Source organism: Aspergillus viridinutans, assembly GCF_018404265.1.
Source record: "Aspergillus viridinutans IFM 47045 DNA, scaffold_8, whole genome shotgun sequence".
NCBI classification, from domain to species: Eukaryota; Fungi; Ascomycota; class Eurotiomycetes; order Eurotiales; family Aspergillaceae; genus Aspergillus; species Aspergillus viridinutans.
This window is the reverse complement of record NW_025091224.1, coordinates 1,003,935-1,019,506: the sequence shown is the minus strand read 5'-3', so window position 1 is coordinate 1,019,506 and position 15,572 is coordinate 1,003,935. Positions and strand designations below refer to the sequence as shown.

The 15,572-nt window shown below is 46.2% G+C and overlaps 4 protein-coding genes and 1 non-coding gene across 5 annotated transcripts; 4 read left to right on the top strand and 1 right to left on the bottom strand.

Annotated features, from left to right (window-relative positions):
• Nucleotides 1-9,049: 9,049 nt before the first annotated feature.
• Aspvir_009408 (MscL family protein) lies at nucleotides 9,050-9,762 on the top strand (the record flags this gene model as incomplete). The annotated part of the gene is made up of 4 exons (XM_043272553.1): nucleotides 9,050-9,186; nucleotides 9,233-9,433; nucleotides 9,500-9,644; nucleotides 9,733-9,762. 4 exons carry the CDS (start codon nucleotides 9,050-9,052, stop codon nucleotides 9,760-9,762), a joined length of 513 nt encoding a protein of 170 aa, XP_043128488.1.
• A 219-nt stretch (nucleotides 9,763-9,981) lies between these two features.
• Aspvir_009407 lies at nucleotides 9,982-10,053 on the top strand. The gene has a single exon. It is a non-coding gene; the product is annotated as a tRNA-Ala (tRNA).
• Nucleotides 10,054-10,303: 250 nt separating this feature from the next.
• On the bottom strand, nucleotides 10,304-11,796 carry Aspvir_009406 (putative MFS monocarboxylate transporter; the record flags this gene model as incomplete). Its single annotated transcript, XM_043272552.1, has 5 exons — nucleotides 10,304-10,457; nucleotides 10,503-10,600; nucleotides 10,656-11,426; nucleotides 11,478-11,694; nucleotides 11,765-11,796. The coding sequence occupies 5 exons, from the start codon at nucleotides 11,794-11,796 to the stop codon at nucleotides 10,304-10,306; spliced, it is 1,272 nt and encodes a 423-aa protein (XP_043128487.1).
• Nucleotides 11,797-12,350: 554 nt separating this feature from the next.
• Aspvir_009405 (transcription factor domain-containing protein) lies at nucleotides 12,351-14,537 on the top strand (the record flags this gene model as incomplete). The annotated part of the gene is made up of 2 exons (XM_043272551.1): nucleotides 12,351-13,426; nucleotides 13,478-14,537. 2 exons carry the CDS (start codon nucleotides 12,351-12,353, stop codon nucleotides 14,535-14,537), a joined length of 2,136 nt encoding a protein of 711 aa, XP_043128486.1.
• Nucleotides 14,538-14,610: 73 nt separating this feature from the next.
• Aspvir_009404 (cupin domain-containing protein) lies at nucleotides 14,611-15,333 on the top strand (the record flags this gene model as incomplete). Its single annotated transcript, XM_043272550.1, has 1 exon — nucleotides 14,611-15,333. The coding sequence occupies one exon, from the start codon at nucleotides 14,611-14,613 to the stop codon at nucleotides 15,331-15,333; it is 723 nt and encodes a 240-aa protein (XP_043128485.1).
• Between the last annotated feature and the right edge of the window lie 239 nt (nucleotides 15,334-15,572).

Genomic DNA, 15,572 nt, shown 5'->3' with positions numbered 1-15,572 from the left:
GCCGAGTCAGTACCTCCAACTGGTAAAGCTTTGTCCGTATAATTCAGTGACAGTGAATTACGCAAAGGAGTTTAGCATTTCCCTATGCATTATGTCCAGTGGCGTAGCTGCCCTTTGGTTGAACCAACAAACCTGTTTGGTCTCACTTTTTCAAACAGTCAGGAAAATATTTATCCGTCCGAGCTCCCCGTTCCTCCCAACTGTTTCACCCCAACTTCAGGGGCGGACGTCGCGGTGAGATGACAGATACAAATTGAGTCGGTAGTCTCAGATCATTATATCTCTATGACTGGTACGCGTCGTCTTCTCCGAGAGGAACTCACATTTTCTCTTACCAAAGAGTGTCTCAGTAGCATATTGAGACAGGGCTGAATTGATTCTGAAATGAACCCCACTGGGAAAAAAGATGCATTGTGGTGACTACCACTGTCTAGTCCGGACTTGGCTGTCTGTTCTCTAACAACACAGTGAAGATTCTGACAGCAGAGGAAGTTCGGATGGGAATGACTCATGCGGGGCCAAAGCAAAAACACTGAAGTTTTCGCATACAGGGATCCCACTGGGCCAGACAGTGTATTGAACCACCTGTCACTCAAGAGTTGCCGATCACAAGCAATGGGAGTTGACGGCCCCTGTGGCTGAGTGGTCACCTGTACCACAACAGTCCGTGCCTTGCTGACTCCCGAACCAACCCCATCAGAGTGCAGATCCACCACTCAACATGGCATCCCGCGCAACTAGGGAAGGCATGCAAGAAGCAACACATCTAGCACTAATCATAAGCCCTACATACTCACCATCCCTCTGCTTGGTACAGTTAACTAATACCTCACTGGCTCTCCAAATTATGGGATGGGGGCTATATTTCAAGCGCTTGAAAGCTCCATAGCCCGACCAATCCAGCAAAGATAAGTGCGGGAGAGCACATGATGTTCAAAACCCGCATAACTAAGACTTCCACTCCCTCCCTGGGACAGTTTTGCCCGCTTGTCTTTAGCTTCTTTCAACTTTCCGACCTCCAGTGTTACATTGTCACTACAGCAAAGGTTAGGGCATGTCATATCGGATACAAAAAGCACTCTTAGATTCAAGCAGATAGCTAACACTAAATTAAGCCATTTTAAAAATTCACAAAATGGGCGACCGACACTCCGACTCCAGCTACAACAGTAAAATTGAAGAAGCAAAAGTTGCTATCAAAGCAGATGCTAAGACTCTCAAACAACTCTCCTCTTCAGCAGAAGCTACAAAAGTAAACAGAGGAAAACATGCGATTTTATCTCTTAACAACGCTGCGAGGATGGCCAAACAAGAAGAGACTGGGGGCAGTGGGAGTAGAGGACAGAAATAAAGCCAAAGTGGAAGAAAGTAAATAAATGCACATTGTCAAGGTGCATGGGTTTCAGGATTTGAATGCCCCTCAAATGCTTCACGCAAACATACATCATACTGCTCTTTTTCTTTCAATTTGCCTTCAAGGAAGTTAAGTGCATTGAAAGTCCAGTAACACATCATGATTAGCCAGAATGCTTCCTCATCCTTATGAGCCCTAGAGAACCGTGGCTGGATATAATTGTAGAAAATCTTGAATAGTGCTGTTGGAGTATTAAGCGCCAGAGAGCACCAGAATGTCCCTCTCTCCCATCCTTGCTGCAAAATGGAGTATAGTTGGACAGGTGACTGTATTCCAGGGGAGGCATTCATTTCTTCTTCTTCCAATGCCCCCATAAATTCTTTGTGAAGATTTTCATAGGCATGTAGGTCAATCATATCGATACTTTGACTTGATAACCAGTATGGGGGGTGGATCATTTCCACTGGATGAGAGCAGGCCCACTCAAGGTCAATAAGGCAGTTGATGTTCCAATCGTCATCCATGAAAATGTTGCTTTGGTGAAGATCGGTGAAACTCAGGAAGAAAGGCCCTCGAAGAAGATCATGACAAAAGAAACAAGACCAAACACTTCTCATAACCATTAATGCACATGTTTGATAGAAACCATCTTGAAGACTGCGGACAGCATTAGGCTGGTGATGGAGGCGGCTCTCATGAAATGATATGATATTATTAACATATGAATCCACTGTTGAGTAGGTGACATTCCGCGGCATATTAACTGGAATATGTTTGTTCTCCAATAGTTGCACCTGGAGGGTAAGAGGCCGGTTACTCAAGCTCAAGTATCCTTTCTCATCCAAAATAAAAGAGCCAATTTTTGGTAATGGAGTCTGCGTCAATGCTAGCATAATGCGAGAAAGGCTGTGGAAAAGGTTTGTTCGCAATTTAGAATTATGGCGTCCTTCCTCCCATGTGTTGGAAAGCATTTTGCCTCGCGATGGATTGATATACTTAATCAAAATATAACCTATCCTCAGAGCAGTTGCTTCCTCGTGCCGATGCTGAACATACAGAGAGGGAATCGGGTAACCTAGCCATTTTAATAGGTGACGGCGCAAATACTGAACATTGTGGGATAAAAAGGGGAGGTTGTCGAGAAGTGTGAACTGGGGCTGTAAGTAATTATCCTTGTTAGAATATATCCCAGGGGAGTATGTACACTTTGACCGTTAGAAAGGCCAAATCTATACAGTTGCGGAATAGGGACATCTGGACAATTCTCTTGGAGCCATACATATGTCCCCGCTTCACAGCGGATTTTTTCATCTGCGTTCCCTGGGTGTGAGTTCTCTCCAATCTTGTAGGGCAGAGGAAATTGGATCATCAATTGCTTCGCGGAAACTCGGTCTCGGCCATCAATATCGACATGGACGCAAACATTGAAGCTTCCATCTATCCAGTCCTCCACATCAACCACACGACATGCGTCTGCAGAAGCAAGGCTAAGATGCTGGGCGACCATCGCTTTGATCAGCTCTCGACTCTGGTATAGATGAGTAAAAAATCGGATCTTCTGATCCCTGTAGCCCAATTCATGGAGGATGTTAGCATCTTGTTCCTTTGCAGTGGAATATGTGATCTCGTCACGAAGTAAACGACGAGTCTTTAGTGCAGCAGGTGAGTGATAGCCCTCGTCCTGAGGCATTGCTTCGGAATGAGGCATTTCACTTTGACTGCCAGTCAAGGGGACTGAGGCTGGATGAAATTCGTGAGCAAGAGGTGGTTTTCAGTTGAATTGGGTTGAAAAGGAGGTAGCAGAATGCTGGCTTGGGTAAATAATCTTCCTCTTCCAGCGGGCGCCAAGCATGCAGGCCAATTCACATGACTGTATCTCTTTTACATTGTTAGAATTCTGCTGTCTCCGCGTTTTGCCCTGCATTAGTCATACCTAACAGGAGTACCTAACTTAAGTTTATCCAGTCCCTCTAATATGAACATGGTGTGCTTCCGGCTCTCCCAGTCATCAGTCACGGCGGGGTTAGCAAGCAAGGCAGTATCTCTGCTCTTGTATGTATATAGATAACAGCATTATCCCTCCTCCTGTTCCATCATGAGGCTCAAAGCCTACGTCTCAGTACTTTCGCGCAATTCATTTGCATTTGTTACATGACAAACGTCTCCTTCTCTCCCGCGAATTTGCCACACTAAATAAATCAAGCTGAGACTCCTAGTCTGTCGCTTGCTAGATACTCGGCCTTGGCTTGCCACCGCCATCTGACAATTTCACGTGATATCGGAAATTTATAATTCCGTGGCGGACAACTAGTTTTGGGCATCAAGAAAGTCCACGATTACCCCGCTATCGAAACAGTCGATGTTGTCCATCGTCCCTTCCCAGTTTCGTTGTGATAATAGTGAGTCTGGTCCTAGTGCAGTTACTTAGTCTTCCATGGTTCTGACTTAGAGCATAAGAAACAGCCCCACATTCTCTCGGATTCCGTGCAGGCGGCCTCCACCATGTCTCCGACATCGATCGACCCAGACGCCTTTTTAAAGTTGAAAGATTTATCGAAATGGCTATCCGAAACAACTGCAATGGAGCAAGAGCAAGATAATCTTTTCAGATGTGTGGACGAAGATCGTCATTCTAAGGTGACTCCTTTACTGGAGAAACTCGGGTTTCACAAAATTAAGGTAAGCTGTCTATCCTTTGACTGAGAATATGTCTAAGAATTGTTAGGGCCGCGGCTATAAAATATGGCGTATCACGGGCAAAGTTCCGATTAAGAAGACTCCTGATTACCGGACTCTTTTTTTTCCCCTATCTGTTGGGACCGGACCTGATAGCGTAGCTTCAGGAGAGGTTCAGGTTGCCGGCGAAGTGCTCGTACCGGGGACCTACATTCCAATAACTAGCCCGCTCACGGTGGAAGGTCGGTTGGACTGCCTTATTGTTCTTTTACCCGACTCGACCAACTCATCAGCTGAAGGGAAATGAAGCTTTACTCATCATAGCTTGTTGTCGAAATTTGTATTAATATTAAAACATCCATTAATATAGACAGAGCAGAATGATCGTTGTGTAAAATTAGCAGACTTCTGGGGGGACATTTGAGTTGAGACTGTTCCCATGTGGCGAAGAGTCACCACAGAACCCTGCGTTCGTGAATACATTTCCAATCAAGTTTGGACCGTTTGTCTTTGGACAGTCATGATGTGACAAGCTAGATTCGGCGTTGAAGAAGGGATCGCCTGCCTCGACAGGGAAGTCRGYGTTGAAAAARGGATCGCCTGCCTCGACAGGGAAGTCGGCGTTGAAAAAGGGATCGCCTGCCTCGATGGGGAAATCATCAAGAGAGGGATTTGCGAGGAGCTCGGGTAGGCTGTTGAAGATCGCAGAAATATCCTGGGACAGACCAGGTTCTCTGCGCATTGATGGCGAATCACCTGCATTAATGGGGACCTCGCTGCCGCCTTGTTCCAGGTTCGATTTGGATTGAGGTGGATGTATATTATGGGATAGATTGTCTCCTCCGTATTAGTGACTTGCATTCGATAGGAGGCTTTTGATACATACCCAATTCTTCGGCCCCGTGATCCATTCCTTCAGTATTAGAACGGGATACCGTAGCTATTGGTGACGTGCAGTATTGTTCAAGACATTGCTTTTTGGATTGTTCAGACAACGACGGCTCGGCGGGCCTTTTCGTTCCCGAAGGGATACTGAGTGCCTGATCAAACAACGGGCGACATGACTGTACATAATCCATACGATAACCTAAGCACTGGCAAATACTTGACAGGCTATAAAAGAATAATAATGAGCGTGTGGCATCATACTCAAGGGCCAACAGTGGGCATGGGATAGACGAAAAAAAAAAAAAAAAAAGAACCACGGCTCACCGCACGCTATCACCGAGCAGTCGTTCAAGGACCAGAGGTACACAAAGAGAGGTCGGTTGAAGAGTATCTTCTCTTGGTGGATTTTTGGACTTGCTTTTCATCCTGTCCAAAAAGTATTTTTGACTTCCACGGTCCTCGGCGCATCGTGCATAAAAGTCAGAGGTCTGCGCACCTTTCCAATTCTTAGCAAAAATCGAACCTAGAATAATAGGTTGCCAACCTAAAAAGAGGACATATGAGCAACCTAGTGCCCAGCCCGTTGTAGATAGAGCAGAGATCAATTGATTAGCCCAGGTAATACCACGAAGAAGATTGCGCAAATGCTTCTCGCGAGCATCAGAGCCAATAAAAGATCGCATGATGCTAAATACTCCGGTAGTATCGTCTGCCAGGTTGAAGTCTAATGCAACAACACATAATGACATGAAGACAAGCTCCCGGAAGCGGGCCATTTTTGCCAGAAATCCTTTCTCCGAACCAATATTCGATGCCAAGTTGGAGAATCGATGCAAGATGGAAATAATATCAATAGTTTGCGGAGGGTCTAGGGTGTTATCGGACGGCTGATCATTTATAACCAGCCCTTTTAAAACGTCATGGTTTCGGCACGGCAGATTGTATTCATCTGATCTCCATTTTGATAAAGGCGGAATTTTCTCCAGAAGGATGTCTAAGCCAGACAGTCGTCTTTTCCGTGTGCCAGTCGGTGTCCTGTCTTGAGGTAGGACAAATCCAATGAAACGTTGGTTTGCTGATTTATCACTCCTTTTGGTTGGGCGAGGACCACCAGTGCCACTCCGCGAGCTTGCCCGGGTAGCTATAGATCTCGATTCTTGGGAATTGACTGCTATACGAGATGGACTTCTCAGGTTATGTTCAAGCTCGAGCACTCTACGCTCAAGAAACTTGATATATGCCTCGTCGTCACCGTTGAATTGGAATTGGCGGGAAGATGGCATATTTGCTTGAAGTAAAGAAGATTGTTTGGAAGAGGTGGGTAGGCAGTTTTTGGGGGGGAAGGGGGAATGCTTTACAACCTGTTAAGGGGCCTAGGTGTGCCCTACCCCATGGTATAAATGATTGGATAGAATGAACCACGGGGAAGGATCTGTGCTCAAGTACGCTGCAAACTCATGCAGCCCCTATCACACTGCATTTGAACAGGAGTCTGTACTCTGTCATCCTGCTGTATTTGAACACGTCCAATCCATATTAACCTAACTCTTATTAGAGCCAGGTAGCTTACTTGATTAGGTAGCTCTCAGCCCCTTAAGCTCCTCTTTATAAAGCCATTACTTATAGCTATATACAAGCTTTTGCTTGATTTAAATACCATATCTTTCCTCAGGAGTTGTAGCAGTTAATAGTTATGCACTTAGAGAGCACATTTCTTCATCAAGAGCCCTGATATCACTTCAGTCCAGAAACTCAAACTCTACCTTTATAGGAAGAGATTAGAAAAGGTATGAATTCTAATATATTCCCATTCCACAGTGGTTTTCAATATGCTCACTTCAACTTATAATTCCAAGGTAGTTTACTAGTCCATCTATTTCACTAACAGGATGGGAATAGAATCTCCCATAAGTATCTCAATTCGTCTGCCCCGCAAATATCATCCTTGCAGACTCTGAATAAGCTTTGTCTGTGTCACTGTTAGCAAAGCTGAGTTATTCACCTCCATATCCCATATATTGCTTCTATGCTTGTATAAGTACCCATCTGTGGCAGGCACAAATCATGATATTTCACATGTAACCACTGTGGTGACCTAGCTCCACAAACTCCTTTCCAAAGGCATCTGCCCCTCAAGCTTTGCCTATGGACTTATCCATATCAAGCTCTCTATACTACCAGAAGACTAGTGTCTCTGTCTCATACACACTCTCTACAAAATAGATAACTTCTAGGACCTTGTTCTCTGACAGAATAGCCTTAGCATAAGCATTAGCCTGATCCAGGATTTCCCCCACTGAGGAGTAATCTCAGAAGGCTTTATCCACAGATACCATTAGCAAAAAGAATGTAAGAAAATTCAGGAAAAGGGATACATCCTCTATATAGGTTTCATAGAAAGCATGCACAGGAATATCCCATGCCTTCTTCCTCCAATACCCCTTCACAAATTTTCACATGTAGGTAAGAACAAGCATCAGCATGTTATCCACACTCTCAATAATAAGTATAAAGTGCTAGTAGATATATTAACTCCAAACTATATCATTTATTTCCTTTAAAATTTCACCTTATAGCAAGCTGCCATCACCCAGGCCTCCAGCTCTTTATCAGTTTCATCCTCTCTAGGCACCCTTGCTAAACCTCTCTAGGCTATGGACTCATAAACTTCCCCTATCCTTGCAGATATAAAGTAATAGAGTAGCATCACCACACTAAGTTACACTCTTACTCTATCAGGGATCTCACCACAAAATTCATGGCTATCCCAACACCAGGGCTGCATCAAGAGGATGATAATATCATTAAGTAAAAGCCCACTATAGTCTATTTTAGCAGTAGATATTAGAACTTCCTTCCAAAGATCTCCTATAATAAACTAAGTAAATAGATTAGAGTATGTACCACAAGAGGCATTTTATCATATATTATGCTTCAAACCTCTTTAATTGTGGTGGAAAATTCCCCAGAAAATTTGATATCTCATATACATAACATCCCAGCTTGAAAGTCCCTCCAAAATCCCTGCATGATTTCCACAGTGGGCAAAGGCTCAATTCAGCCTAGTTTCCCTTTAGCAACCCAGACAAGGAATCCTTTACAGGTCTAGAGGTCAGGAGAGTTTTTAGCTTTGGGATAAAGCTTAAGGAATCTAGAAGATAGCTAATCTATGAAATTCTATATAAAACTACACACTAACTTATCAAAGATCCTTAGTGCACACTCATAGTCGCTCTCTATACACAGCAGGACTGCCCATCTGATTTTAGAGTTATTAAAGTAGCTCAGGTTTACCACATTACAAGTGTAAGACAGCAGAGGGTCCTTTTTCACCATAATTACCATCAAGTTAAAGCAAGAGGGAAACAACAGAGGGATAAGAGTAAACTAGAAGAGGTATAGAAAAGGGTAAGGGCAACTAGCAGCAACTACACCAAAGGCAAGGACATAGTATCTACTCCCACATCACAAAATCTTTCCCTTTATCAAAATATACAAATGCACATTTTAGGGTAGGGATTCACCCCTCCAGGTGAAGAATATTCAGGTGGGTGAACTGCCGCCTAAAGCCACCTGAAGGCCAGCTGCATAAAGCAGCGAGCCACCCACAACCAAACAGTGGGCACTAGGTGAGCATCACCATAGTTTGGCTGTCGTATGTTTTTTTTTTTTTTTCCTTTTTATTTTATTTTATTTTTTTTTTTTGCTTTGCTGTATGCCATTGCCATTATTCATGCTGTTCACCTAAGCGTATCTACCTAGGAGAGAGGTTGAAAAGTGGACTTGTGGTGTGTGGAAACTAGAACACATATGCTCCAATTATGACTCTTTAGGTCGTTATTACCGTAGTAGTAAAAGAATCCTTAGGATGGTAATCACAGTACTATACAAGATGATTGCAGCCTCTGCCCTGTCAAGAAACAGACTCGAATTCATAGCCTTAATCTCGTCCATGAAAATGATTGGCTATGCATAATCACTTCCAAGTTTTGTCGTTATTGATTGACAGCGGCACATGACGGGATGATGAAAGCAACGCGTTTAACACAAATATAAATGATCAGCCTGCCACAGTTACGACTCCACACTGATGCTCTTCAACATCACATCTCGACACATTCGACAGCAGACATGCCTCGCCTCGACGATAGCACCGAAGCGCTCCTTCGAGCAGGCCACAGCGCCCAGAGTACGGTCAAGCGTGCTTGGGATGGCTTCGTCAATTTTGCTGTGCGAGACAACGTTCTCGAGGTTGCATTAGGTTTGATGTAGAACGTTCTTGTCCTCTCAAAGGAATTGACTAACATCGTTTAGTATCGCTCAAGCATTTACCAAGGTGGTTACTTCTTTTGTCTCGGATATCATTCTTCCCATCGTCGCTCTTCTTCCATTTTTGCATCGCAACTTCGACGAGAAGTTTTCCGTGCTCCGACGCGGGCCGCATTATGTCAAGGAGAAAGGGTACAATACCCTCGAGCAGGCGCGAAGCGACGGCGCCCTGGTACTGGCTTATGGGTATGCTCTCCAAGCGAGATTATGCGACAACTCCTTTGAATTTGTCGAGCTGACAGAGTGGCACAGCGCATTCCTCGAGACAGTCATCAGCTTTGTCGGTGTCAGTCTTACATTGTATGCGATCGGACATCTCTACACGTGGATCTCCCATGATCAAGTCATTAAGCAAACTGTGCGATGCAAATACTGCCGGAAGTACATCAGTGAGAAGGTATTTCTTTATCTCCTATTCCAACTCTAATGTCCAGCGTTCTAATATGTTTTAGGCATTGCGCTGCGTCAACTGTACCAGCTGGCAGGACGGTCGCGAGGATTCGCGTCAACAGTAGACCTTTGGATGGAAGCCTTATTATCGATCAAGTACAGAAAGCCAATAGCATAAATATGTTGGGTCATTTCTTCTGCAATAGAACTCTTCTAATTTGATTTAAACTTCTTATTGATCTCTGCAGAAGCTGTTGACGGAGATGACCACAATGGAAACATTAGGTTTGTCAATATAAGATGCCTGTTTGTATAGCACAAGACGCCTCCGTCTTTCAACAAATGGGCTTGTGGTTTAGTGGTATAATACCCCCTTAGCATGGGGGTGGTCCGGGGTTCGATTCCCCGCGAGTCCATTTTTTGCCTTTCAATTTTATTTTCTTCGACCCTTTTTGCACCTTTGCAATCTTGATGGTTTTATGGTTTTATTCCATTCATTCTTTTGTGATGTTATTGTAGACTAGAATTACATCATCATTTCAGTTGTGGCCTGCGCCTATCGCACTGTAGCTCAATGGTCCGTCGCAACTGTTGAAGATGAGGGCCATTCTCTTCCGGTCAACATCTTGGTTATCAGTGTCTATTACACAAGCACATTGCGCCACCTCAGACAGATGCTAGCAAGGCCCGATTCTGCATCAGACGCGCTACCACAAGTAGCAGCGTACCGGCTAAGAGACTGACACCGGAGTAGATAGAAAGCGAAAGATATCCGTATTTGCCAGCCAGTTCGCCACTGATAGGGATACCCGCCATTGCGCTGTGTAAAAGTTAGCTTTGGATATTGAAAAATGTAAGTACATACGAAAGAGATGTAGACGCCATAACAGCACCAATAGATAAGCCCAAGGTCCCCGGTGTTGCGATTTGGGCTGCGCAGGCTTGTTGGAGGGAGAGAATAGCCTAGGAGAGCGTTAGCGCCTAGTATGGAAGGGACGAAGACTTGAATAAAGCGCACTCCAGACGTGAATCCATACGCTGCCGACCAAACTACCAAGCCTGCAACGGACGTGGCAGTTGTCCAGCATAATGCGATGACACCGGATAACAGTGTCGCGAGAATGCAGGTGTTGAACCGACCGTATCGATCCGCAAGGATGCCTGGAATAATGCGGCCGAAGAAGGACGCTCCGTTAATAATGGAGATTGTGTAGAATGACAAGTCGGCGGAGAAGCCCTGTGCCACGGCATAGGATGTAGTGAAGAAGAAAGGGGAAAACATTCCGAAATAAGTGATGAAAAATGCCAGGCAAGTCACCTGCATCCTGGGCTCTCTCAAGATCGAAAATCCTGCTTTGGGAGTATTGGCAGGTTCCTGCTCTGGCATCACACCCTTGTTGGCCTCTGGTCTCTCTGGCAGCGTCTTCGTGGTTGCTGGAGCCTTAGGAGGCCGACAACAGAGACATGAAATGGCAAGAAGGGGCATCATAATGAATCCAACGATGCGCATCGTCCATTCAAATCGAATCTTGGGCTTTTTCAAAAGCTCGTTAATGACAATGGGCCAGGTAACACCGCCTAGGGATGAACCTGCAATGACGATCCCCATAGCGGCTCCACGCTTGACCTTGATATACTGACCGACGAGAGCAAGCATGGGGCACACCAAAAGTGCCAGCGACACACCGAGCAAGATACCTTGCGCAAGAATAAACTGGTAGAATTCCTTGCAGAGCGAGGTCATCATAATTGAGAATACAGTCCCGGACGAGCCTACGTAGAGTAATAGCTAAGCAGTCTGTTAGCTACATAGCAGTCCAGGAGCATACGAGGGACTTACCCTTGGTCCGAAGGCGTCAAGAAGAGGGCCGGACACTACGGACACGGAGAAGACAAAGAAGATACTGAGAGCCCCGAGCCATGCGATTGTTGATTCAGACTTGTCCGCAAGCTGATTCTTCGCGTAGTACTCTTCAAAAATACCAAACGAGTTCAAGAAGCCCACTGTGCAGAAAAGACCTGTAAAAGACCCCAAAATGGTCAAGTTCGCTCGTGGTCTAGATAATTCGCACGAGTTAGTCCATCCTCTGAGATAAATTGTTTTGTGGTGTTGAGTTCTGGACGTACGTGTACTCGCTAAGCGGCTTCTCCTCAGCCATATTGATCTGTCGCTCCGATGCCATTTGGTAAACAAGGTAGCTTTAAGAGAAGAAAAACAATCCTCTTGGTGTCGGACAGTGTAATGTGCTTGGTACGATGAAAAGTCCGCGATGGAGCAAGAGAAGACATCGTTATTTAAGGCCAGTGCTTGAGCACTTATAGAACATAATACAGAATGGTCGGAGTCTCCACGGAGGGACAATATTCAAGGCTGGAAGTGGACGCCTGTATTCCCTACCGTCAACATCCCGCGCCGCCATGGACAGTCCGCGGAAGCTCCGATGACAAGGGGAAGACACATCTCGCATCCCTAGACGCAACCACACCCCGTTTAAGGTATCAAATCGCTTCCGATAATCCTAAACTGGGCTGACGAAGGTTCTCAATTCTCAATCTATCTCTGAGCAGACTGCCCGTCAGTGAGGTGATGAAGCAAGACAGCAACATTCCTGAATCTTGACTGACACAGCTGTGGAACACGTGACTCCCCTGGTCCGCGTGCTCTTTTCACCTGCAACGAGCAATAATCATTTCAACAATCACAACAAAGAATATGAAGCGCAAATCTGCGCCAAACTTATCCTATTCAGGGACGAAAAGGCCCCCAAGACAAGATCCAGTGTCCTGCGAATCTTGCCGGCGGAAGAAGCTCAAATGCAATCGTCAGCGACCATGCAGCAGCTGTGTTACTCGAAGGCTGGATTGCAGCTTTGGCATGTCGCTGGAGAGGACTGAACCTTCGACAGTCGAAGCAGGAGATGCAAGCCATACCAACACAGTTCCATCAAGTCAAGGGACTAGAGGCGAGCCCAGGGAGACTGGCTTCGTGACTGCTTGCGCGATCACGAATCCTCGACCAAATAAAAGGAATAATGAATCGGTCAAAACAGCGGACTGGCTAGAAAATATCGTCATGTCAGATCGAGTTTCCACCGCAGTTTCGAGGCATCTGCAAGACGAAGTCAGCCTGTCTGAAGCCGCGCATGACCCATCCAGGGACAATGGAGATTCCTGCCTCGATGAAGTGGTCTCAGATTTCTTTCGCCATCGGTTAGCATCGAGTGAAAACCCGTTGACGGCCGATCTTGTGTCTTACCTCCCAGGGATGTCGAAAACAATGGCTTTGTTCAGATACTATTGCCAATACATCGATTATCTGTATCATGTCATCATTCCATCGCGTGTCGAGGATCAAATCAATGGCATCTACCACTGCATCGACAAAGGCTTACCCGTCAATTCAGCCCAGTTAGCGCTACTGTTCAGCATCTTGGCCAGCTCGGTTTATTTCCAGTATTCCAATGGACTCTCCACGTTCGCAGAGAGATGTAGCCGCGAATTCACTTTCTTGGCCGGTGCCGCGTTGATAAGAAGCAATTACATTGCATGTCCTACCCTTGAGGGACTCCAGGCGTCGCTCATTGTCATGCACTATCTGCCTAATCCCAGTTTCCACTCATCGGTCTGTTCACTGTTTTTACTCGGGACGATTATTAGTCAGGCAAAAAATCTCATGCTGCATTGTATTGACTCGTCCCGCTGCCGTGAAGAAAGGGAAGCGAATGGATTCGACGCACTTGAGCTTGAACTAAAGAGACGCCTTTGGTGGGATATTGCAAGTTTTGATTGGTAAGCTTTGCCATGCGATGAGATAAAAATCGGGGCTGATTCTTTCTGCAGGCTATTAGGTTTCCTGAGCGGCCCCCAGGAGTGGACATATCTGATTAACCCCCAGCTCATGAATGTCCGGGAGCCATTGAATGTCGATGATGAAGGCATCCAGGGCAGAGCAGTTGCTACACCATCCCCAATGTCAGAGCCAACCCAGATGTCCTACACTCTTCAGCGCCTCAACCTGGCACTCGTATGTCGCGAAATAGTGGACATGACAGCCTACGAACACATGCATGGAATCGACGTAGGTTACGACAAAATCCTCGAATTGGACCGCAAGCTGCATCAAGCATATAACAACCTTCCGGAATTCTATCGGCTCGATACCGTCTCCAGGCGTCGTTTCGCACCCCTCTATCACAGCCAGCCGACGATCGCATGGCAGAGGTGTCTTTTACAACAAGCTTACCATTCGCGTTTCTGCCGCCTGCATCGTCTGTACTTTATCCGGGGAGCACGAGAGCCCGCCTATTCGTATTCCCATGTAATCTGCCTTCAGTCTGCCCGTAAAGTGCTGGAGATCAAGAGAATCATGGACGAGGACGAACCAAGGTTCATGCCGCCAGCATCTGCTGTCTGGTCTGTGATGCATCACGTTTTCATGGCTGCAGTGATTCTTCTGATGGACGTCTGCTTCAACTGGGATGACCTTCTGGCTGATAAGAGGAAGCAAGAGGTGCTTGATGCGTGTCGTATGCTCAGCAAGGCTCAACGAGCCTCATCTTTGGTTAGCCAGGGTATCCAGGCCATGATGGGCGTGCTGCAGAAGCACTGGAAAACTGGCAAGCACTCCACCGATGGACAGCCTTCGTCTCCTGCCTTGGGTGCTACCGCTGCTGCAGAGCCAGCGCAAATCGTTCCTTACCAAGAATCGGCAAACCCGATTGATAAGAAAGATTCCCCCGCAGACCCATCTTTTCTCAATGATCAAAATGAGAGCCAAGAGCGGCCACTCGAAGATATATGGACGGAGATGCTTGACAGTGGCGGTGACTTGAATTTTGCAACACCAGACTGGACGGACTTGTTGACCGACTTGACAAATGCCACGCTGCCGTGTAGTTGATAACAGCTACCATGGATGCAGGAATTCTCTGGACGCGAATCGTCGGATACCGTACCTCACCCCCTTTTGGGCGATGATGTATGTATTACGATCTGATCGCCGCGCCATCAGTGCAGCGCAGAAAATCGCAGGAAAGATACAACCGTCCAAAGTTGTGAATCAACAAGAAGCGCGGTTGGGACCGAGATTGAGAATGCCGCAAAATTCGAACAACCTCCCCATCACCAAACGCTACATCACAACCCACAGCACCGAGGGCGAGTCGGTGTTCATCTCCCACTCTCAGATCCCAGAATACATCCCCTCAAAGCCGATTAGCGACGATGGGGATATTGCTCTTCTCTACGCAACAGTATCCAATCCTGTTTTTGCGGACGACGAAACTGACGTCCAGGCTTACGATGAGTACCTCCATACCTCGCCCGGCCTAACGACTTCGCTTGGCACGGTGCTACGAACAATTGACCTGCGTCCGGGAAAGACGACTCCCATGCACCGAACGGTTAGCGTGGACTACGGAGTGGTTCTGGAGGGCGAGGTTGATTTAATCCTGGATTCTGGGCAGAGTCGAGCATTGCGGCGTGGGGATGTGAGTATCCAGCGAGGAACGGCGCATTCGTATAGGAATCGGAGTGATACGGAGTGGTGTCGGATGTTGTTTGTCTTCTTGCCGATGCAGAAATTGACTATTAAGGGTCGAGATCTGGACCAGGAAGTGTATGACGAGCACTATGATCAGGAGAGTGGGAATGAAGATGAATCACAAGCGGGCAATGGAAAGGGAAAGAGCTCTTGAGGATGAATAAATTCGTTCACTGTTTATAAGCTGCAAATCTGACCGCACCATACAGCAAATACAATGATCCTATCCTACTCGACGCTGATATCCACCTTATCCTTGTCTGCCAGCGAAAATGGTCAATTAAAGCCTTTCAGTAAAAATGACGGGGTACAAGGAACTGACAGAAAGCCACATAATCCTTGATATTCTTCGCGGCGTCAAAGGGCTGGGCGTAGTACCACGCCACATTTGGG